Source organism: Microtus pennsylvanicus, chromosome 5 (assembly GCF_037038515.1).
Source record: "Microtus pennsylvanicus isolate mMicPen1 chromosome 5, mMicPen1.hap1, whole genome shotgun sequence".
Classification (NCBI taxonomy): domain Eukaryota; kingdom Metazoa; phylum Chordata; class Mammalia; order Rodentia; family Cricetidae; genus Microtus; species Microtus pennsylvanicus.
This window is the reverse complement of record NC_134583.1, coordinates 109,717,849-109,742,282: the sequence shown is the minus strand read 5'-3', so window position 1 is coordinate 109,742,282 and position 24,434 is coordinate 109,717,849. Positions and strand designations below refer to the sequence as shown.

The window sequence follows — 24,434 nt, the reverse complement described above, 5'->3', positions numbered from 1 at the left end:
TTAGGTTAAGAGTTTGGACTCATGTATACACAAGCACACATACTTCTAGATGCCGTTTATATTTGTGATGTTTGTAGGTTAAGTATTTTATTTAAAAACCTTTTTGCACAACATATAATAATGTCTTTTTATTGGGTACATATACACGTATCTGGTCTTTTTAGATGAATGGAACATTAACTAATGTAATTTGGCCCTTGGGGATGGCTCAGCAGGTAAAGGTACTTGCTACCAAGTTTAATAACCAGAGTTCCTTCCTTGGAACTCCCATGGTGGAAGGAAGGAACCAATTTTCTGAAGTTGTCCTCTGACCTCTACATATACCTGCCTGTGTACACAGACAATAAATAAATAAATAAATATAAAATTTTGTTTAGAGGCAGAAAGAATATACTGACACTTGAAAGCAGTCTCCTAATCGCTACAGACATAGTGACATGTTGCCCCCCCAGTACACAATAAAAGTAAATTAAAAAATTAATTTTTACAAAAGGGTAACAGTAGCCTAAAATAGCACAGCAAATGATGAACCAAATTCCTCACTGTTACAAAACTAATGTTCTTATCCTGTGAGGAGCGAAATCAGTTAGTGCCATCTCCTTGTAACAGAGAACAGAACAGTAGTTTAGTAGGCTTTATTCATGGGACCCAGATGCCAGTGAAGGTAAGAGTGGTAAGTTACCCTCATTTAGAATGGTAAACTGCTGTGGATACAATGCAAGAAGGGAGGGAATGGTGTATCTTACAGTGTTTTAAAGGGTTGTGTTTCAGTGAACTTTTTGACGCTTTTTAGGAAAATGGAAATATAGCCATAACCAATATTTAACTCATATAAATTCTTTTTGTGTGTGTGTGTGTGTGTGATTCGTTTAAACAGAGGGAATGTAGATTTATTAAGAAAAAGTAAGAAAAGAACATTTCAAGAGTGGGAGGGGCTCCAAGGGAGAAAAATCCTCATATAAATTATTATGCAGTATTTTGAGTGATTACCTTTAGAACTGACTTAAATTCGCCATTGTAGAAATAACATGAAATTTTCAGAGGATTTGGCATATTTTACAAAGGTCAAAATATGTTTCCTCTGAATTTTTTTTTTTTACAATTACCGTTTATATAATAGATACAGACCTAGAAATCAATAGTTAAGACTAGCCATTAAAACTTTGTAAGGTCAGTGTAATGTTTCCTTTTCTACTGTAAATATGTTTTTATTAACTTTTTTGCAATACTGTAGGTCAGTAATTGTGTCTTATGCTTGCTACCTCTGAGCTACATCCCTAGGTCTATTATAATAGATGTTTTTTTAAAATATTTATCCATTTATTATGGACACACTATTCTGTTTGCATATATGTCTGTAGGCCAGAAGAGGACACCAGACCTCATCACAGATGGTCTTGAGCCACCATGTGGTTGCTGGAAATCGAACTCGGGTCCTTTGGAAGAGCAGGCAATGCTCTTAACCACTAAGCCATCTCTCCAGCCCGTGTTTTTAATCATTTCAAATTCATTAAAGTGATTTGTTCACAATTAAGTGAACCTGCTGGGATACTACTTTTAAGTATTAGACCAGCATCTCAGTGAATTAATAAAAATATCATGAAGGACACATACACTGAGAATGAAGAGGAATTCTAGAATTCTAAATTCTGAATCTGTTCAGTCAGAAGGCAGATTACATTGTTCATTCTCTTTGTATTAATATTTTCTCTTTCATTAATATTGATAAGTAATTAATGTTACAGAGTTAGATCACTTGGTAAAAACACATTTAAGCAAACCTCTACTTTATCTGTTCAGAGTTTGTTATTACGAGGCGGCTGTTTTCCTTGGGCCTTATAATTTCTTTCTCTTGGGGCTCAATGTAATATAATTGCCAAATATTGTAATGCTGTCCTTGTTTATAATTTCCCCAAAGTGTTTATGTATCAAAATCTTCTTTCCCAAAATGTTTTCATATCATTGTACATTTTCTCATACATCAATAAACAGTGTACCTATTGCAAACAAAAACTTTCTATTGATTTTTTTTAATAGAATTAGTGTTGTTAGTTTTTAACTTGAATGCTTCATGCTTATGTTTTTTTTTTTAATGTAGAGGAGGGTTTCTCAATGAATTTTATATGAAAGAAGTTAGACTCTTATGTGGAACAGATAAAACTCTGGAACATGGCAAAGAAAGTTTTAACTAAGTGTTTTGTAGTAGTCAACAAAAGAAATTCTACTTAAGGTACTGGTGAAAGGGTGTGTTGATTATCCAGAAGATTTGACATGTGAATTGACTTATTCTTCTCCAAGGCACTTGAGAGAAAAGACAACGATAGCAGTTACATCTAGAGGCTATTATGGATTGGAGGAGGAGAAGGGAACTGCATGTACTTCAACAAGGCGCCGGTCAACACCTCGAAGTTTGGCAGGTTTGACAAGTGGAGTTTTTGAGTCTATAATGGTTCAAGTTTTGAGACAGGAAGAACAGCTGAGAGCAAAAGAAGAAAAAAGGTAAATGTTAAAATGTTAAATGTAGAGATTTCCAAGAATAGCTGCATTTATATGCCAGTATCACATTTTTGGTCCCGTTCTAGTAGTAGTCCATATTTAGTAGATTTAGTAGTAATGCACATCAACAAAGTATGGATTGTTAATGAATCACAGTGAAATTTTTTAAGTGTAGCTTTAAATTTTAAAACAAATTTTTTGACAATATACAAAAATAATTTTTATAAAAGATTTTCAAGTTTTCTAGAAATAGTCTCAGGGAACTTCAGATTATAGTAATTCCTATATGCACTTGTATTTTTAGAATAGAATCACATGCCATTAAATTATTACCAACTGCAGAAATAGTGATGTTCAAGAATGATATAGGGGCTGGAAGCACTTGCTGCTTCCACAGAAGATCCAGGTTCAATTCCCAGTACCCACATGGTAGCTTACAACTGTCTAACTCTAGTTCCGGGGAATTCAATGCCTTCTTCTGGCCATGCACATGGTAAACAGACAGACACACCTGGAGTCAAAAAAACCCAAACACATAAAATAAAAATTAAATTTAGATAAAAAATGACAGAAATACACCTCTGCCATTTCTTTTAGTAATATTATTACCTTCTTGGATAACTGTTTGATTTATATTCTTCAGAAAAGAGTCTTGTACTCAATTTATGGTACCTTTTTATGCCAATGAACATAGAGTGATGGCCTTATATAACATTTTTTTATGTAACAAAAGGAAAGTAGAGCCCCCAAGAGGTAAGTGAAACTCAAGTTTCTCTAATTTACTAGTGATTTTATACCAAATCAAATCTCAGACTATGCAAGGAACGTTTGCTGATATAATTAAGATTTCCTAATGCTAGTTGAAGGCAACTTAAAACATTTTGTTGCTCTTATATTAATAAATGTAACTTGCTTTGATAATTGTAGGGCTAAAACTCAGTCATGATGCTTTCAGCAATCATACTGTTTTCTTTCTTTCTTTCTTTCTTTCTTTTTTTTTTTTTTTTTTGGTTTTTCGAGACAGGGTTTCTCTGTAGCTTTGGTGCCTGTCCTGGAACTAGCTCTTGTAGAACAGGCTGGCCTCGAACTCACAGAGATCCACCTGCCTCTGCCTCCCAAGTGCTGGGATTAAAGGTGTGTGCCACCACCACCCGGCAGCAATCATACTTTTTATAGCTTTTATAGCAGTGATTAATTTGGGAAACAACTATGAAACACATTTTTCCCCTTGTTCAGTGCCTCAGTTTTTCTGCTGTAGGAAATGGGAATTTTGGAAAGAATTAAAATTAAACTGATAATAGTACATAATTGATTAGAATGGGAGGAACCAAAACATTGAAAGGCTGATGGAAGAAAATGCCTCCATTACTGCATCTCCATTACTAGTTACCACAAATAGATTGTTCGGGGAAGAGCTAGCAGAACTTATTCCTTGCTTGATAAAAGTAGAGCAAGGAAAGAATAAAAAAAAAATGGAGCTCAGCTGGGTGAGTTGGCCCTTACCTTTAATTCCAGTACTCAGGAGGTGAGGCGGGTGGCCCTCTGTGCGTTTGAAGCCAGTCGCAGGCAGTAGTAATGGCACTGTTATGATAGGAAGAGAACTTTGGGTGTAGTATTTATTGAGACTGAATTAGCTCTCAACATGTGAAGTCAGCTTTGTACCATGAGTCACAGAGGAAGTAGTTTGCCCAAAGTCACCCCATGCTACTAGGCAGTACACCACCCTATGATGTTTAAAACCGCTAAAATAGTAAAGAAAGTGGTAAGCTTGAAAATTTGAGCTGAAAGGGAAGGAACAGTAGTGAACTTGTCTAAAAATAAAGGAATTGAAATGATGATAAATGTTGAAGCATCCAAGTGTGATTGTATAGTGGGAAACTAGAATAGTCCCAAATCATCTTCTTTTTTCAGGCTTACATGTATTGATGTTACCCTAAATGGCCCAGGCACCACCACACCCAACTCCTATATATTTTCTTACTTAATTTTAAGAATTCTTTATATATTCAAGACATAAGTCCTTTACCAGGTAAATATGACTTGCAGATGCTTCTTCCAAAATGTGTCCTGCTGGACAGCAGTAGCATGCACATTTAATCCTGGCACTCAGGAGACAGAGGAGGTTGGAACTCTTGAGTTTGAGGCCAGCCTGGTCTACAAAGTGAGTTCCAGAACTGTTACACAAAAACGTTGTCTTGAAAAACAAAACAAAACAACAAAAGCCTGTGTCCTGCCGTTCTGTTTTCAGTGTCTTTCAAGAAGAAATTTTTACCTTTGACATTCAGTCGATTGGTTGTTTCTTTTTTTGATTTTCGAGACAAGGTTTCTCTGTAGCTTTTGGTTCCTGTCCTGGAACTAGCTCTTGTAGACCAGGCTGGCCTCAAACTCCCAGAGATCCGCCTGCCTCTGCCTCCTGAGTGCTGGGATTAAAGGCATGTGCCACCACCGCCCAGCTGATTGGTTGTTTTTTGTTCTGTTTTTTTTGTTTGTTTGTTTTTGTTTGTTTGTTTTTACGAGATAGGAATTTCTCTTGTAGCTTTGGAGGCTGTACTGGAACTGGCTCTTGTAGACCAGGCTGCCCTCAAACTCACACTGATCCAGCTGCCTCTGCCTCCAGAGTGCTGGGATTAAAGGCGTGCGCCACTGCTGCCCAGCTTTTTGCATGTAATTTAGAATGCTGTAAATTTCTTTACAAAAAAAATAGGTCCAGGGGACTTTTTATTAATATTGCATGGATATTACTGATTAATTTCTGGGTAATTGTTTTACACAGAATTAATTTCTCTTAGAAATATTTTGTATTATGAATCATTTTAACTTGTAATTATGTAGTTTGGTGACCTTTTGTCAGATTGCACTTCATCTATTGCAAAATATTACTACATACTTGTAAGTTTGGGGAATTTTTCTTTGCTTGTTTTTTCTGAGACCGGGTTTAATTTTGTAACCTTCACTGCCCTAGAACTAACTCTGTAGAACAGACTGGCCTGGAACTCACTCCGCCTGCCTCTGCCTCTTGAGTTCTGGGATTGAAGGCATGTGCCACCACTGCCCAGCTTACTTCTAATTTTTTTAATTATACAGTCAACTCGTTATTTTAAAAATTAGCTGGGCATGGTGCTGCACACCTTTAATCTCAACAATTGGAAGATCAGGAGTTGGCTACATAGGGAATTTGAGGGTCAAATAATGATCTTTATCAGATTCTGTCTCATAATTTGGGCTAGAGAGAGGGCTTAGTGGTTAAAGTGCTTGCTGGGCAAGCATGTGGACCTGTGTTTGATCTCTAGCACCTACACAAACAGATGTGTGTGGTCCCACACATCCAGTGCTGGAAGGCAGAGATAGGGATCCCATCCAAGACTGTGCCACCCATCTAGTCTAACCAGTTGGTGAGCTCCAAGCTCAATGGGAAACTCTGCTTCAATAATAGGTTGGAAAACTGTAGAGAAAAACACAAGGCATCAACCTGTAGCCTCGCCATGTCCACCTTACACACCCACTTATGCACACACACATGCACAGACATTTTTTAATTAAAAAAAAGGAAAATTGTAACATACCAGCAAACTGTATAGACTTAAGTAATAGTGTACATTGTCAGCTGATTGGGTTGATAACAGAAAAAACACAAGATAAATCGTGTGTTTAGGTAGAATATTGGTTCCTCACTAGCATTTCATGTTTTTACTCAGTAAAAGACGCTTTCTCCACAAAGTAAGATAAAGTGCCTGGTGGGATGGCACATGCCATTGGTTTCAGCACTTAGAAAGATCTTAGTGAGTCCCAGCCCACTCTGGTCCACAGAGAGAGTTAAGGACAGCAGGGCTGCATATGGTACTCTAGATCAGACACACCAAGCAACCAGACCAAAACGAGGAGGAGCACTGTAGAAGAAAACAGTCAGCATTGGCTTCTTGCCTCCACAATGCCACAGGCATATCCCATATACACACCTACGATAAAAGTACGTTGTACATATTAACTGTTTAGTTTGGATTTTGAGTGTTTTATTGAATACTTTTGCATAAATGTTCATCAAGAATCTTGCCCTGTAGTTTTCTTTTTGTTGTGCTTTTATTAGTTTTGATATCAGAGTAGGACTAGCGTTGTAAAAATGAATTTGGAAGCATTTCTTCCCAGGTGTTTTATAGAATAGTTTTAGAGAGTAGTTACTGATACTCAGGAGGGAGTTATGAAAAGGTTGTTTTGAAAGTATGACATCTCTTATTGAAGAGTTTAATTCAAGCTAAGGAGAGAACCAGAAGAATAAAATCAATTCTTTCTGATCAATTCCCAGAGGTCTCCACGAGGAGTAAGGTTTCCTGTTGATAATCTGTACTGCGAAGGGTGGGGTAAATGCAGAGGGAAACAAGATATTTGGTGTAGGAAGAGAGGCCACTTGTTCATCCCAGCCACCCAGAACCAAAATAACCACACAGAAACTGTAATATTTAAAACACTGCTTGGCCCATTAGCTCTAGCTTCTTATAGGCTAACTCTTATATTACTTTAACCCATTTCTATTAATCTGTACATTGCCACGTGGCAGTGGCTTATCGGCAAAGATTTGGCATGTCTGGCTCTGGCAGCTCCATGGCGGCTGTCTCACTGCCTTCCTTCTCCTAGCATTCAGTTCCGTCTTCACCACCTACCTAAGTTCTGCCCTATCAACAGGCCAAGGTAGTTTTCTTTATTCATTAATGGTAATCACAGCACACGGAGGGGATTCCCATATCAATTTGGTATAGTATCTTTAAATTGTTTGTATTTAGAATGAATTAGGAATGTATGGGCTTACTTCTTAAGACTTGACGTTACTGCAGGGCCCCCTTTTGGTGAATGATGTTATCTTCTATTCACTTGTTCAGGTGAGAAATCTGAGGTTCATCCTGGAAATGTTCCTATTTCTTACATACATTTCAAATACTCCCCCAGATTTCAACAGCTTATTTCCCAAATATCTTTTACATCTATATGTATCTCTTGCTTCTGATTTCATCTAGTTCTTTTATCTCTCATCTAGACTAATGAGATTGTTTCTTAATTGCTTTAACAGTATCCATGCTCTACTCATTCTAGTGTGTTTTGCACATTAAAATTATATTGCCGGCTGCAGATCAGATGAGCTATCTTTAAGAAAATGCTGATAGGACGGCGGGAAGTTTGAGCTAACTGGTACAGAGAGGGCCTTTTGGTTTAGGAAACATCAACACTATTAGTCAGAGACTTAGAAAATTGAATTAGATCTAGTTAATTTATGATTGCTAAAACAATCTTGGCACTATCTCTACCACTTCATTTTATTTCTGTTGGTGACGTTAAGCCATTTAAGGAAGGAATATATTTTGTAGACCTATTTATTAAGCAAAGAAAGTATGTAACACTTTCAAAAAAATAAAATTTGTTAAAAGGACATATTGACTCTCCTTACATAAATTCTGTTTGTCTGAATTTTTATTATGTTTGTGTGCTCGTTCACTTTAGTTTCTTTGTCTTAGGGGATAAGTGTTGAGATCTCAGGCATGCACCGTCTTACTCAACATAGAATATGACATCAGATAGTAGTTTTTGATACCTTAACTGTATTAAAATTTCCTCACAATTGCTTTTATAAGTAGTTTCTATGTTTTTGCAAAATAGAAATCCTAACTTTATAATCCATTTCAAATTCTTTAACAAATAGCAGTGTAACTATAGTCACTCTGCATTTTTTTAATAGCTTTCCAGACTTTCATTAATTTCCCATGCAAATCTTGACATTCCAGGACAAATGTTCAAAATTTCATATTCTCATACCCACTCATATCCAAGGTGGGAGCATGTGATCAGATACATATTCTTACATGAAAATGTATAGACACAACATGAAGCAGCAGTCTGAGGTAGGAGACTTTATATATTGGCAAAAGTGGTAGTAGAGAGTTTCTGATTATTGTAGGTTTTTATTTTCAGAAGTGTAAAATACTACTGAAAGTCTTAATTCTCCTGGAAAGGTACATAGATATAGTTTAGGTTACTTTATGGCTTCTTTTAAATTTGTGTCTCAGACCCTACACAGGGCTTCTATAAATTCCCTACTAACCTTTAAATTCCTTTTTGGTTTTAACTGTGAGACTCTGTTGTTAACAGATAAGTTTAAAACCTCTCTAATAAGTTTGATATGAGTGGTTAATATTCCTAAAATATAATCTATATTACTCATTTTAAAATGCAAATGCTTTAGCTTTCCTTTGTCATGCCATTAGTTTGCTTACATTGTAGTGTTTTTTTTAAAGGATAATTTTTAATTGAAGCTTCTTTGTTTTTTCTAGATTGCAAACTCTTGATAAGAAGAGGTCTATATTTTTTTCTTCATTTATAATAAGCATTCACTAAAAGTTTATAAAACTAGTAGGGGTACTTTCAGATGTGATTTTTTTTTGTAAAGTCATTCATTAGCAATGCTTTTTCTAAGTTATATATGCATAGATAAAATAACACTAATTAGAATTTCTGTTCATATTTCATACAGTAGCAGATAAATATTCTCCAGGCCTATAAGGAACAACAACAAAAGAAGCTTATCTAGAAAAAAGAAATAACGGCCAGTTTTTTGTTCATTTGATTTTTAACGAGTGATTGTGGGTTTTATGATTAAGTCTTTTACTGTTTCTCCTAACAGAAGGCTTAGTATCTTGAGTTAACATTTTAAAACTATAAACTGCTTTGTTTTATTTATTTTTATTTATAAGTACTCCTCCTACATGTATGCCTGCATGCCAGAAGAGGGTATAAGATCTCATTCCAGATGGTTATGAGTTACCATGTGGTTGCTGGGAATTGAATTGAAGAACTTTGGGAGAACAACCAGCACACTTAACCACTAAGCCCTTCTTTCTTTTACTTTACTACTGTGCCTTTAAACAAATTTTTGGAGAGCTGGTTTAAAAGTCTGTCTTTATCAGCAAAATGTGGTTAGGTTCAACCTGCTTGTCTTGTTTTATTTTCCTTTGAGACAGATCTCACTATGTACCTTTGACTGGCCTGTTAACTTACTATGTAGATCATGCTGGTCTTGACCTCACAGAATACACCTGAAGAGATGGTTCCAGTGGCTAACCACTGACTGTTCTTGTAGACAACCAAGGTTCAATTTTCAGCACCTACTGTCTTCTGCATGCATTAGGCACACATGTGGTGCATATACATACATGCAGACAAAACACTCATACATACAAGATAAATTTAAATTTTGTAGATTGCATACGTTATCTTTAAGCTCTGGATACTAAGCCCATCCCATTCCCTATTCACCACATTGTTGAGAATCAGTTGAAAGACTCCACATTCTTATTTCCACAGGAATAGAGTAAGCCTGGGTAGTGGTATTCATTCACCTGTCATTCTTTAATCTAGTGTTTAATGTTCCTTCACAGGAGTTACGCATATTGAATTTAAATTTAAAAGTTTTAATGTTCCAGAATCTGATGTTTTTAAGCTCTGATAACACCACAAATGGAAAATTCCATACCTGATGAAATTTACACTCAAATTTATAAAGTTTATATGGGTTACACTCAGTGCACAGGTTCATTAAAATGCTGCATATCCATAAAACCACCTTCAGTCAGTATGTATATGATATATATGGAACATAAATTAGTTTTATGTTTAAATTTGGATTCATCTTTAAGATGCTTCATTTTATATGTGTGTATGTAAAAACTATGTAATCCAGAACATTTTCTTCCCAGCATTTCAGATAGAGATACTCAGCCTGTGAATTCATTCTCTGAGAAAAAAAAGTATTACATATTTTGATTATTTTTTTTTTTGATTTTTCGAGACAGGGTTTCTCCGTAGTTTTTGGTTCCTGCCCTGGAACTAGCTCTTGTAGACCAGGCTGGCCTCGAACTCACAGAGATCCCCCTGCCTCTGCCTCCCTAGTGCTAGGATTAAAGGCGTGCGCCACCACCGCCCGGCATATTTTGATTTTTTTAAATTATGTTTTTCATTTATATTTTATGTGTATGAATTTTTGCTTGCGTGTATGTATGTACACCATGTATGTGCCAGGTGTCTGTGGAGGCCAGAAGAGGGTGTCTGACTCCTTGGAACTGCAGTTAAAGACAGTTGTGAATTGCCCTAAGGGTACTGGGAACTGAACCTGGGTTATCTGCAAGATCAGCAAATGCTCTTAATTGCCAAGCCATTTCTCCAGCCAAAATGTGTTTGAGATGTGTTGTGGGAGTGGGGTGGGGGGACATGCATTCCCCAATATGTATGTTTAAGTCGGAAGACAACTTTACATACTGAGCCATGTCCTAGGCTCTTACATTTTGATTTTAAAAGTAGAAATCTTTCATAAACTTAATTAAATTTAGTTTATATATACATTTACATAAAAATGATCTGTAGGCTTAGTATCAGTGATTTTTCTAATTACTAAGTGATTTTACAGTAAGTTCATAGTTAAAGGTTATAATGAAAAAGTTGATCAAAAACAGGGACATAGTGATATTTTGATGTTTAATATTCTAACAGATACAGGATCTTGCAACAGAATTTTAACTTCTTACTTAAATTTTATGGAAAATGACTCATAACCTTTTATATAGTTAGCAGAACTTTGAAGAAGAAATTCTTCTTATCTTAGTTTATAAGTCTATAGAGACTCCATTTATTGGTAAAATAAATAGAATCCATAATTCAAATTAGATAAACAGGATCTTCAAACAATCTGATTCATCTTTAGTTTTTAAAATTTTGATTTAAAATATTTTTTGTTTGCTGTTTCTTTGTTTGTTTTTCAAGACAGGGTTTCTCTGTGTATTCCTGGCTACCCTGAAACTCATTTTGTAGATCAGACTGGCCTCAAACTCAGAGAGATCTCCTGCCTCTGCTCCCAAATGCTGGGTACAAAGGACCATGTACTGCCCAGCTAAGATTTTTTTTTCAATTTGTAGACTATATGATTTACAAGCCTATATAGTACTGTTAATGCTTGTAATAAAAGAGAACATTCTCATTACACTTCATCTTCAAGTCCCAGATTCAGAATCACCCACGTTATTGCTTAGCTATTTCTTATAATTATTTTCCATTTCCAATGGTTATATCACTGTTGACTTTTTTAGTGTATAGCATTATATATTGTTAGCCTGTGTGGAAAAGATTTAGTTCTATTGAAACTATTTCCACAGGTAGAAAAGTTATGTGTTCTACTTCTGTCTTGGTTTTGACTTCTGCTTTATATTTTGTTTTGTTTTGGGGTTTTTGTTTTGTTTTGTTTTTTGGATTTTTTGAGATAGGGTCTCACTGTGCAACCCTGACTGTCCTGGGACTCAGTAGGTAGATCAGACTGACCTTGAACTCAGAGAGATTCACCTGCCTTTGCCTCCTTTGTGCCATCAGTTTTAGATTGTTTTGACTGATTTTTAAAAATATATTTATTAATTTTTTGAGAATATCATGCAGTGTAATTTGATTATATTTAACCCCCATTCTTCTCTCTCTAACTGCTCAGTTTTGACCTCTGTTACCTTCTCCCTCATGTATGTGTCCTCTTTCTCTTTTCAGAATAATCTGCTGAGTCCAGTTTGTGCTGCTTATATACTACTGTGTATGTCAATAACCAGTGGAGAAACCTACCAGTTAGTGATATTGTGTTAGTGTTTTAACAAATGAAGATCAGAGTGCAGAGCTAATCCACTAAGAGCCAGGCAGTGGTGGCACACACCTTTAAACCAGGACTCGAGAGACAGAGACAGAGGGATCTCTGTTAGTTCTAGGCCACTGTGGGCTACGGGAAATTGATCTAGTCTGTAAGAGAAACAGAGTTCACATAGAGGTGATCCCAGCACTAGGGAGATGGAGACAGGAGTGATATGGTTGGGTGGAGAGGGGAATATAAGGCTGGAGGAGACAGGAGCTTCTTGCAGTCTAAGGATGAACTCAGGTGCAGTCTGAAGTAGTCAGTCAGAGGACAGGATTGCCCTTTTGGTCTGAGGATTCAGTGGAGGTAAAAGGTCTTTCTAATGGCTGACTGCTCTGCTTCTCTGATCTCTCAGCTTTCACACTCCCCCCCCCATACCTGACTCCAGGTTTTTATTAAGAATAATTAGAATTCGAGCTACATACCAGGGGCCGCACTCTTAAAGAAACGTGACTCTTCCTCCCTAAGGAGCCATCACCTGTCCATAGCTTATCAGTTACGCATGGGACTTGTGAATCCTTTCTCCTCCGTTTTAGCATGTTAACTGGTTTAATCTGGTGTGGGTCTGTCTTAATGCCAGCATCTGTTCATGAGTGTGATGTTCCTGTCATGTCCCGAAGACAGTGTTTTGGTTCCCTGACGCCTGGCTCTTAACAGCCCCTCTTCCAACCCCTCTGGGGTGTGATATAGTTGGCCTTATTATGACTGTGCAGTCCATTGCTACATATTTGCTCCAATTTGACTAGTTTTGAGTTCTTGTGTTTACCATCATCCACTGTATATCTCTAATGAGATCTGATAGCTGTACTAATCTGTGTGCAGAGAGAGATGGGTTTATATAGTCTATCCAGTTAGCAGAATAATTGTAGGTTCATTCCTGGGGTCTTTGAGCTTCCTAACCATGGGTCCTTGACCAAATTGGCATTACCAGGTATGGTAGGTAGGGTTTCTCTTACTGTGAAAAGACACCATGATCATGACAACTCCTATAAAGGAAAACATTTCCTTGGGGTTGGCTTGCAGTTTCAGAGGTTTATACCATCATGACAGGACATGGCAGCATGTAGGCAGCCATGGTGCTGGAGAAGGAGCTGAGAGTTCTATGTCTTGATCTGCAGGAAGCAGAAGCAACTGTGTGTCACACTGAGTATAGTTTGAACAAAGGAGACCTCAAAGCCCATCTCCACAGTGACATACTTCCTCCCGTAAGGCCAATCCTAATAGTGTCAACTGCCTATAAGGGGCTGTTTTCTTTCAACCCACCGCACCAGGCATTCGTTTTCTCCTGTGAAGCAGACTTTTAAAAACCCAACCGGAAAGTGATTAGTTATCCCCATAACATTTGTACCACTTATTGTACCTGTAAGCATAGCTTACCATAATGATTATTATTATAGCTCTCAGGGTTCTCAGCTGGCTGAGACTGTTGACTTTCTTACCCAGCAGCCAAGCAGTCAACATAATACCTTCCAGTACTATGAAAGCCAGCAGAGAAGAAGCTTGCTTTATTTTTTTTTTTCAGATGCATTCATTATGTATAGTGTTATGCCTGCAGGCCTGAAGAGGGCACCAGATCTCATTACAGATAGTTGTGAGTCACCATGTTGTTGTTGGGAATAGAACTCAGGTTCTCTGGAAGAACAACAGGCAGTGCTTTTAACCCCTGTGCCATCTCTCCAACCTGGGAAGAAGCTTCTCTTCTTTCACCATGTCCTGTGACCTATATATGTGGTGTCTTCAGCAATAGGGTCTTTCCATTATATCCTAGTTAGGCAACCGAGAGCAATGTCAGTAGACTGTGTTGCTTTGACAGTCTCTAGGATACCTCTGAGCAACTGCTTGAGGGAAGGTAACATACCTGGCACTGGCTTTTTATTTGGCAGTGTATGGCTTTGCAGAAAAGCAGAATTCCCTGTGTATGGGTAACTAACAAAATGCTTATAAAATGAGTTTCCATATGGCTTTTTAAAATATCCTTAGTGCTAGTTATATATAGTGTATACCACTTGACAATCTATTCCTGACTTTTTAATTAGCTTCCTCCATTCTCTTGGTCAAAGGTTTAGCATATTCTATAACCTTCTCTTTCTTAGTGTGTTGTTTTCTTCATGACAATGCTTAAACGTATTTTTGTTGCGGGAAATGTGGGATAACTAAACATTGAATCGTGGGTGCTTTGATCCTGGCTATTGGCCCTTCTGACAACGTGTCTGAAAAGTATATGGATTCTGCTAGCCCTTTAGGGCCTGAACTGCTAAGGCACAGATGAATCTATCAGTCTAGGAATGTATTCTTTCCTTTTCTTTCCTTTTTTTTTTATAATCAAGTTGAAACCTCTCAGATTGGTATCTTTATAAAAGGAAGAAGCCAGTTTCTACCAGCATACTACTACTGCCATTACCATGTAGTAAAAACAAAATTCTTCAAAAATTATAAACTTATTTTAGAGGAAATAGCTTTTTGTTTGTTCTGTTTTGTCTTTTGAAGCATAGTATCATGAAATTAAAAAAGTTCAATATATTTGTGTTTGCTCCTTACCTGTATATAGCATGTATTTAGAAGTCAGAGGACAACTTTTGGGAACTGATTCTTTCTTTGCATCCTAGAGGTCAAATTCAAGTCATCAGCCTTGGCAATAAGTAGCTTTCCCTCTGAGCCATCTTGCTAGCCCTCAACAGCCGAATTTTCTTATTAATATTTAACATTGTTTGGATGTACTAATGGAAGTATCTATATTAACCTTATTTAATGAACTAAGTCTATAAAATAGCTGGTTGCATTTTAATATAAGTGAGATAACAGTGTGCGTTCTTAGCCAAAACCATAAAATAGGGTTATTCTGTAAAAGAAAAAAAACTGATATTTGTCTATTTGTCAGTGTGGTTTTTTCTTTCTTTCTCTTTATTTATTTATTTATTTATTTATTTATTTATTTATTTATTTATTTATTTTGAGACAGGGTTTCTCTGTAGCTTTGGTGCCTGTTCTGGAACTAGCTTTTGTACACCAGGCTGGCTTCGAACTCACAAAGATTTTCCTACCTCTGCCTCCCGAGTGCTAGGATTAAAGGCGTGTGCCACCAGCCTGGCTTCAGTGTGGTTTTCTTACAGTGTATTTGTCTTAGAAGATTATAGTTGCTGAAACACAGAATTCTTCCTGCCTGTGTTTTGGTATTCTCTGACTGCATTCTACATGCTCCTTTTTCCTGGTCTCTTGTGATCATTATTTCATTTGGTTCTTGTAACCTTTGTCTTTCTGTATCTGGTTTATTACTCTTACATATGGTTTCCAGTTCTGCTCATATTGATAATAACAAAAATTATTTCTTTAATGGATGAGTAATATGCCATTGTTTATATGTTACTGCATTTTCCTTATCCATTTATCTGTGGTGGGTATCTTGGCTCATTTTATATATTGGCTAGTAATATAATTTCTTTTTTGTGTTTGTGGTGTGTGTACATGTGTCTGAGGCATGTGTTCATGTATGTGCAGTTGCATATGAGTGTAGAGACCTGAGCTCAGCATCAGATGTCTTCCTCTATCATTCTTATTTTTTTCAGACAGGGTCTCTCTCTAAACCTGTAGCTCACTACTTGCCACAACAGTCTAATCAGTGAGCTTCTGGGGTCCACCTGTCTTTATCACTTTATACCCCCCCACACACACACAACAGTCTAATCAGTGAGCTTCTGGGGTCCACCTGTCTTTATCACTTTATACCCCCCCACACACACACACAACCGTCTAATCAGTGAGCTTCTGGGGTCCACCTGTCTTTATCACTTTATCCCCCCCCACACACACACAACAGTCTAATCAGTGAGCTTCTGGGGTCCACCTGTCTTTATCACTTTATACCCCACACACACACACACAACAGTCTAATCAGTGAGCTTCTGGGGTCCACCTGTCTTTATCACTTTATACCCCACACACACACACAACAGTCTAATCAGTGAGCTTCTGGGGTCCACCTGTCTTTATCACTTTATACCCCCCCACACACACACACAACCGTCTAATCAGTGAGCTTCTGGGGTCCACCTGTCTTCATCACTTTATACCCCCCCACACACACACAACAGTCTAATCAGTGAGCTTCTGGGGTCCACCTGTCTTTATCACTTTATACCCCCCCTCCACACACACACAACAGTCTAATCAGTGAGCTTCTGGGGTCCACCTGTCTTTATCACTTTATCCCCCCCCACACACACACACAACAGTCTAATCAGTGAGCTTCTGGGGTCCACCTGTCTTTATCACTTTATCCCCCCCCCCACACACACACACACAAGTACTGGGCTCACACTTGCGCACCACTGTGCCCAGCTTTTCATGGGTGCTGGGATCTGAACTCATAACCTCATGTTTATGCATTAGGCACTTTACCAGTGGAGCTATCTGTCTGTCCCCTATGATTTCTTTATAGTTCTGGGTTTTTTTTATCTAATAAATCTCCATGTAACACTGACAAGAACATAATGTTTTGCTTAAATTATTATTATTATTATTAACTATTGTAATCTATTCTTTTTTCTGAGTCAGTGTTTCTCATATTCCAGATTGGTCTCATAGTTTTATTACAGCTAAGAATGGCCCTGAGCACTCAGTTTTTGGATCAAACCCAGAGCTTCTTACATGTTAGACACTCCACAAACTCTTTACACTCCCAGCCCCATTACTGTAATCTTATAGAAATGAAATGATGTGATTAAAATATAAACATTTTTATAGTTTTTAAATGAAGTCAATATGTAGAAATAACTACAGTCAAAATTCACTGTGTTTTATTACCTAAAGTAGATATACATAAGTTAAAATGTTTCACCCTGGAGATGGTGTTAGTGAAAAGTCTCCATCCGTAAAACTGAGGATACAGAGGAATATGTATTTCCTTATGGGGATTGAGTTACAACATACTTTTAATAGGGCACTTAGTAGTGATGTGAAAAATGAAAGCAGTTGTCTCATTACGGAAGATAAATATCACTTTAAATTTCAGTGTTTTAAGCTACTGTCTTGAAGTAATAGTAGTATAATTTAAATTTTGTTTAGGCTTCGGGAGCAAGAAAAAAAAGAAGCAGAAGAAGCTTGCCAAAAGGAAATAGAAGAATGGGAAAGAAAACTCCTTGCTCAAGCAGCTCCAGCCTGTATGGAGAACATGTGGGAAATTCCAGCCATTGGGCATTTCCTTTGTTTAGCCCAACAGATTCTAAACTTGCCAGAAATTGTCTTTTATGAACTGGAACGCTGTCTTCTGATGCCTCAGTGTAATGCCTTTCTGTCCAAAATAATGACTTCTTTACTAAGTCCTCCTCACCGCAGACCGACCTTACATCGAAGACCTACTTTGCCTTACAGGACTTGGGAAGCAGTGCTGAGGCAGAAAGTACAGCAGTGGTATACTGCTGTAGGACAGACTGAAAATCCTGATAACTGCGCTGAAAAACTTGGCCTTTGTCCTCAGTTTTTTAAAGTTCTTGGAGAAGTGAATCCATTGGAAGAAAAACCTTTTCACGAGCTACCTTTCTACCAGAAAGTGTGGTTACTTAAAGGACTCTGTGACTTTGTGTATGAGACACAGAAGGAAGTTCAGGATGCAGTGCTTGGGCAGCCCATTCATGAGTGTAGGGAGGTCATCCTTGGCTACGACTATCTGGAGAACGCTTATGTGCACTTTCCACAGTTCTGTGGTGCAGATGTACGGATTTATAAACAAAGACCCTTTCAGGCCCCAGAATTTCCAGTTCCACCCATTAAAGTAAAAAGAGTACCTCGAATTAAACTGGAGAAATTGAAGTGTGACTACATTAGTACAAGGAATGGAGAACATAGATGTAATAGAGAAAGTCTGCCCTCGGTCTTCAAGAAAGAGCAGGAAATTGATTTTGATCCAGCCTGTCGTCCTACTAAAATGAACTTTGATAATTATGACGGTTCTGTTGAGATGGAAGTAAAACCCAACTGTGACGTTAAAGTCCACAGGCCCTGTGAAATTGAAAAAACTGATAGTTGTAAAGAAAATTTGGAGAAGCCCAGAAGTCCAGGAGAAGTTACTGGCTTTGGAGAGCCACTCAGTCCAGGTGAAATAAGGTTTATAGAAAATCAGGGAAAATATGGTGAAGCTTCCAGAATAAAGACAGAACCCAGTCCCTTAAAAGAAAATGCTCTGAAATCTTGCCAAATTCATATAAATGGAAGTCACATTGATCATCAGGACATAAACTGCCACAAAGTTGTAAGAGATATATTGTTAGAGCAATCGTTACAGAGCCACAAAAAACTCAAACTAACTAAAATGAGGGCAAAAAAGAAGAAAAAGAAAAAAAAGAAATTGAAAGATGTTTTGAATGAAAATTTGCAAAGAAAGCGTGAAGGTCTTCATTCTCTTGCCTTCAAGTCTTACAAACCTGAGATCCAAAATAAGTTATTGATCATTAAAAAGAAAGGCAAACACAAGAAGCACAAGTCTGGTAAGCTGACCTAATGGGCAAGACCTACATTTAAGTGTCTTTACATTTTTCTTTTTGATTTATGCATCATGAACTCTGATTGATGGAATGAAATGCATGTGTGTACTTACTGGCGTGTATGTAGGGGTCAAGTTTTATTTCACATGATTTAAAAAAAACCCAGGGCAGGAAAGATTTTTACATACTAACAAAAAATAACTAGTATAATACATTTGAATGAATTTCAATTACATATTTGAATATTATATTCTTATATTTTCCCCTGTAATGATGTGTCTCATCACTTATCTTAAGTGATTTTTTTTTCTTCCAAGCTAAGGACAGCACAAGTATAGCAGCTCATTTCTTTATCTAGAGAAATAGGATTATTTACTGGGTCTGAACTTATTCTCCATATTACATATTTTTAGCACTTGTTTTCAGTATATATTTTCATATCTAAAAAACTGAACCTAGCAGTTATGTCAACTAATAAAACACCAGATATAAAGCATATACTTATAAAAGGGTTTGCAAGCCGGTAGTGGTGACTCACACCTTTAATCCTAGCACTAGGGAGGTAGAGGCAGGCAGATCCCTGTGATTTCTCAGAGCTGTTAGGCAGAGAAACTCAAAAAGAATTTTTAAGTGTGTTTTTTGCCCAATTTAAATACCCTATATGCTTGTCAGCAGCCTATTTGAACAACAAAAGTTCTGTGCTGGTTCATTGCCCCCCCCCCTTTTTTTTTCCTTTTTCCTTTTCTTTTTCATTTTTCTTTCTTTTTTTTTTTTGTGGATTCTGTTGCTTTTGCTTTTTCTGTTTCTTGCTCAGTTTATGCCTCATTTACCACAGGATAAGTGAGACAAAAAACATGGTCAGTTTTATTAGCCTTTATAAAAAATTGCTTGATGGAACTAAAAAATAAGAATTGCTTACTAAAATGAGTTGTGGTTCCAATCATCATTGTGGGTTCCATTTTTATGTCTTCCAATAGCAGCATAGTTAATGAAATTGGCAGAAATTTGCTACTGAGTCGTCAAATGAGGGAGTGAGTTTTTAGTTGCTTAAATCATTAAATAGGGCCAGAGAGATGATTGAGCAGGTAAAAGCTCTTGCCACCAAGCCTGATGACCTGAGTTCTAGCTAGTACACACATGTACACATGGTGTGTGTGTGTGGGGGGGGGGTGGGTAGATAACACACAATGAATATGTTTTTAAAGTAGAAGTGTAATGTTTCCTACCAAAACCAGGCCTAGCGTGTTTGACTAAAACTTCCAAAGTGATCCATATTGACCTAACGTTTTTTTAAAAATATTTTTAAAGTTTTTTTTTAATTTATTTAACTTTATGTGCATTGGTACAAAGATGTCGGACCCTCTGGAGCTAGAGTTACAGACAGTTGTGAGCTGCCATGTGGGTGCTGGGAATTGAACCTGGATCCTCTGGGAGAGCGGCCAGAGCTCTTAACCCCTAAGCTGTCTCTCCAGCCCCGTGTGATGGTCTTCATTCTCTTGCTTTCAGGTATCACAAACCTTAGATGTAATGATATTGTATCAGATGCTATAAGGTAAAATCTTGGTTTCAGGCCACTTATTCTATAAATTTTTATTAGGTGTTGAGCTAGCAGGGTCTTTTAAAAGTTGAGTTTCCATCATGTTTGAGTCTAGTACTTCCTTTTTATATTTTTTAGAAATTGAGCTCTGTAGTCATAGTTTGACAAGGTTTCCTCTTACTACATCTTAGTATAAGTTCATGGAGCATTCTGGGAAACTCTTACCACATTTGTTTTGAAATTTGGAAATGTACAGATTTTATACTAAATAGCATTGCTAGTAGAGCTTGTGGGTGGCTATATATAACAGTTCAGTGCTGAATTTGTTAAGCATATAAATTTTTTTTAAATTTTTGGTTTTCAGAGCCTTTTCAACTTAAAATTTTAGATAAATGATTTGGGTTTCATGTATTAAGAATTCTGGAAGACTTCAAAGGAACAAAAACTTTGTTTTGATTAATATAGTATTCTCTTTAAGTTTACTTTAAAACAACTTTTCAAGCAATGGTTAGCTCATGTGCTTTATAGAGCATACTCTGGGATAAGTGATGTCATCCATGACTGATTTATGAACTTATACTAGAGTGGACTAAATTCCTCATGTAGTTATCTAGTCCACAATGTGTACAGGCTTTAAATTTTTAGGTAATTCTGAATTTTAGTTAATTGTGATGGGAGATGAAATTTTTAAATAGAAGGTACAAAGGCAAATCAATTTGAATGATTTGATAATTTTAGTGCACTGTGATCTAGTTTTGTAACTTTTAAGCATTTTGTTTGCCTTTTAGACTTGGGTTTTATTTCTGTTTTATAGATTGTAGCTTCATTTTTTTAGTCATTTATGCTTTTTACCCTTGTCATTTAAGGTGAGCTGGTGAGATTAACTGAGAATAGACTAAAAATAATTCTTTTTTATTTGCATATTTTTACTTTGTCGATTTTTTTTAAATTTTATTTTACATTCCAATCACAGTTTTCCTTCCCCCCCCCCCCCCCCGCAATCCCTCCTCCAGCTCATCTCCCATCTACTCCTCCCAATAGGTAAGGACTCACATAGGAAATCAACAAAGTCTGGCACATTAAGTTGGAGCAGGACCGGGTCCCTCCCCCACTGCATTAAGGCTGAGCATAGTATCCCACCATAGGGAATGGGCTCCATTGAGCTAGCTCATGCGCCAGGGATAGATCCTGGTCCTACTGCCAGGGGCCCTTCAGATAGTCCAAGCTTCACCACTGTCTCCCACATACTGAGGGCCTAGTTCGGTCCCATGGAGGCTCCACAGCTGTCAGTCTAGAGTTCATAATTTTCTCTGAGCTTAATTTAGCTATCTGTAGATTTCTCCATCATGAGCCTCACCTCCCTTGCTCATATATTTCTTCCTCCCTCTCTTTGACTGGACACCTGGAGCTCTTGATCTCTGCATCTCATTCCGTCAGTCATTGGATGAAGGCTTTGTTATGATAGTTGGGGTATTCACCTATCTGATTACAGGGGAAGGTCAGTTTGGGTATTTTATTATTTTCTGAGAATTTAATACATGATTATGTATAAAATATGTACATCATTTCCACTCTACACTTTCTCAGCTACAGCTCTTCACTAATCCCTAAGAAACTATGGTCATCAAGATGGCCCAGTTGAGTAAAGAAAGGTTCTTGCTGCCAGGTTTGATGTTCTGAGGTCATTCCTGGGACCCCTAGGGTAGAAAGAAAAAAGCAACTCCTACACATTGTCCTACACACACACACACACTCTCTCTCTCTCTCTTTCTCTCTCTCTCTCTCTCTCTCTCTCTCTCTCTCTCTCTCTCTCTCTCTCTCTCTCTCTCTTTCTCCCTCCCTCTCTCCAACAACAACAACAACAAAAAAGTGTGTGTGTGTAATTTTTTTGCTTTAGAGACAGGGTCTTACTGTATAGCTCTGGCTAGCCTGGAACTCTATATAAGACCAGGAAAGCCTTGAGCTCAAAGGGATCCAGACCTACCTCTGTCTTACGAGTACTAGAATTAAAGGCATGCCTGACTAATTAAAAAAGAAAGGGGAAATTAAGTTTAAAACTGGTAAGTATATGAGTTTGTGGAGGTGGCTCAGCTATTGAGAGTGTTTGCTGCTCTTTCAGAGGACCTGAGTTCAGTCCCTAGCTCTCACAAGGCGGCTCACAGCCATCTGTAACTCTTATTCCAGGGGATCTGACACTCTTCTGGCCTCTGCTGGCTATAGGCATACATGTGGTGCACATACATACATGCAGACAAACACTTATAAGAGTATATAAATCTTTAAAAAAACTTGATAAATAGCCTTCTCAATTTAATAAGACCACACAACAAAAAGAGGAAGCAAACAGAAAACTCAGTGTATGCCATGGGAAGATTTCATAAAGAATGAAGAACTTGGAAGAATAATTAGGCTTGAATATGTAAACAGTGATTAATATCATAAGTAAAGCATACTTATAATTAAGTGATTTTTTTAAGAAGCACAATAAAAATCTTTGAAGTAAAAGTTGAGGTGTTTGAATCTATTCAAGAGTATGCCATTTGGGAAAAACCTTTTTCTAGGAATATGATGCCAGCTTAAATAATTGGATCATGATCCCAGGAGCAAATGAACGAGCTGTATATGAGATGTGTCCAATATATGAAAAGCAGTTAGTTTATAGAAAATAACAGAAATAACATAATTAGTAATATTTGGTTACTCATAAGGCTATATTTGTGAAAAGTTTGTAGAATTCTATATTGATAGCACCTAGAACCTAACTTTATCTGTCTTCGTGGAAAATATTTTTAGAGTACTAACTAGAGACTGCACGATTATGTGAGAGTGAAAGAATTCACTGCACATCTTGTCAGTTTATTTTTATTTTTAGTACTTTGCAGTGCTAGAAAAGAAGTCCAGGTCTTCATGCATGCCAGGCATGTGTTCAACCACTAAGTTACATCCTCTCCCTTTGTTCTTTTCCTCAGGGGAATTAATACTCATCTAACACTAAATGTTAGCCTTTGTACATATTATTTTGTTTAATTATAAAACTCTAAAAATGGATAACTACTGTTAGTCTTATACTTACTTACTTGTTTGTTTATTATATGTTTTTGAGGATTTATTTTTATTTTATGTATGTAAGTGTTTTGCCTTCGTTTGTATATGTACATCACTTGGGTCCTGTGCTGGATGAGGCCAGAAGAAGTATTGGATCCACTTGAAATGGAGTTGGAGGTGGTTGTAAGCTAATATGTGGGTACTGGGAACTGAACCCTGGTCTTCCACAAGAATAGCAACTGCTCTTAACTCCTGAATCATCTCTCCAGGACCGAGATTTTATAGATAATCTTTAAAATGAGAAAAAAGAAGATCTATTTACTTATCCAGTGTTACATAGCTAATGAATGGTGGGATTCGAAGAAAAAAAAATCTTAAAAGATAATTTGGGTGCCCTAAATAGCCATGAAAAGAAGCTGATAGAGTTTAAATGAAAAGCTGGAAGATGACTGTGAGGAGGAAATTAAACACAAATATGCATGCCATGTAACTTTTCTATTACACAATCTTAGGTCTGGATTATGGTTGGTTTTACAGGGTCAGGTGATTTGGGGCTCTGGGAATAAAAGCCTTGAGTATGCTCAAGCCGTGAGAATGCCCTACTGATGGCAGTTAGTATATGTCTTGTCCTGAAACAAAAGCAAATTACCAAATAACTGGAATATGAAGGTGATCTGGCTGTGGCTTCTTTCATTCCATTAGTCAGCCAGAGCTGATCTGCCTTTACCTGGCCAGCCAGCCCAGTGCCCTCTCCTCACAGTTGTTCATGGGTCCCTTGCCAAGCTACCTGCTCAGTGAGTGAGGACAGCTTTTCCCTGAAAGAAAAGAACCCTTCTCAGTTGTAGCTCTAGGTGTCCGTACTTCACTGCTAGCTTCTCCAAATAAACCCAAATAACAGCTGTGTGGTTTTGTACTAACCTATGCTTCTTTTAAAAAGTGTTTAATTTTAAAGACCTGAAATTTAGCAAACAAGGAGAAAACAAATATCCAGACTATGTTTTGAGGTTGCACAAGGTGTTAAGTAAGAGTGAATGTGCAAATCTTTTAATCCTGATTTAAAAAATGATTACTCTGAAGTCAATCGTAAGCATATTTCATCCCTGTGTAAATCTGAAAGGAAACAACACAGAACTGAAGTGAGGAAAATGTAGCTCATAATATCTGCTCCAGTACATAGCAGCTA

The 24,434-nt window shown here is 37.2% G+C and overlaps 1 protein-coding gene across 8 annotated transcripts in view; it reads left to right on the top strand.

The window, feature by feature from the left end:
• Positions 1-24,434, top strand: part of Brd10 (bromodomain containing 10) — a 78,416-nt gene that overhangs the window by 23,040 nt on the left and 30,942 nt on the right. For 5 of the 8 annotated variants that reach the window (XM_075973813.1, XM_075973812.1, XM_075973810.1 and 2 more), the window contains exons 2-4: positions 2,299-2,499; positions 8,811-8,834; positions 17,255-18,672. In XM_075973813.1, coding sequence (XP_075829928.1) covers positions 2,299-2,499; positions 8,811-8,834; positions 17,255-18,672 — 1,643 coding nt within the window. The remainder of the gene's footprint in view (positions 1-2,298; positions 2,500-8,810; positions 8,835-17,254; positions 18,673-24,434) is intronic. The other 3 variants (XM_075973815.1, XM_075973811.1, XM_075973816.1) reach the window with 2 other exon arrangements.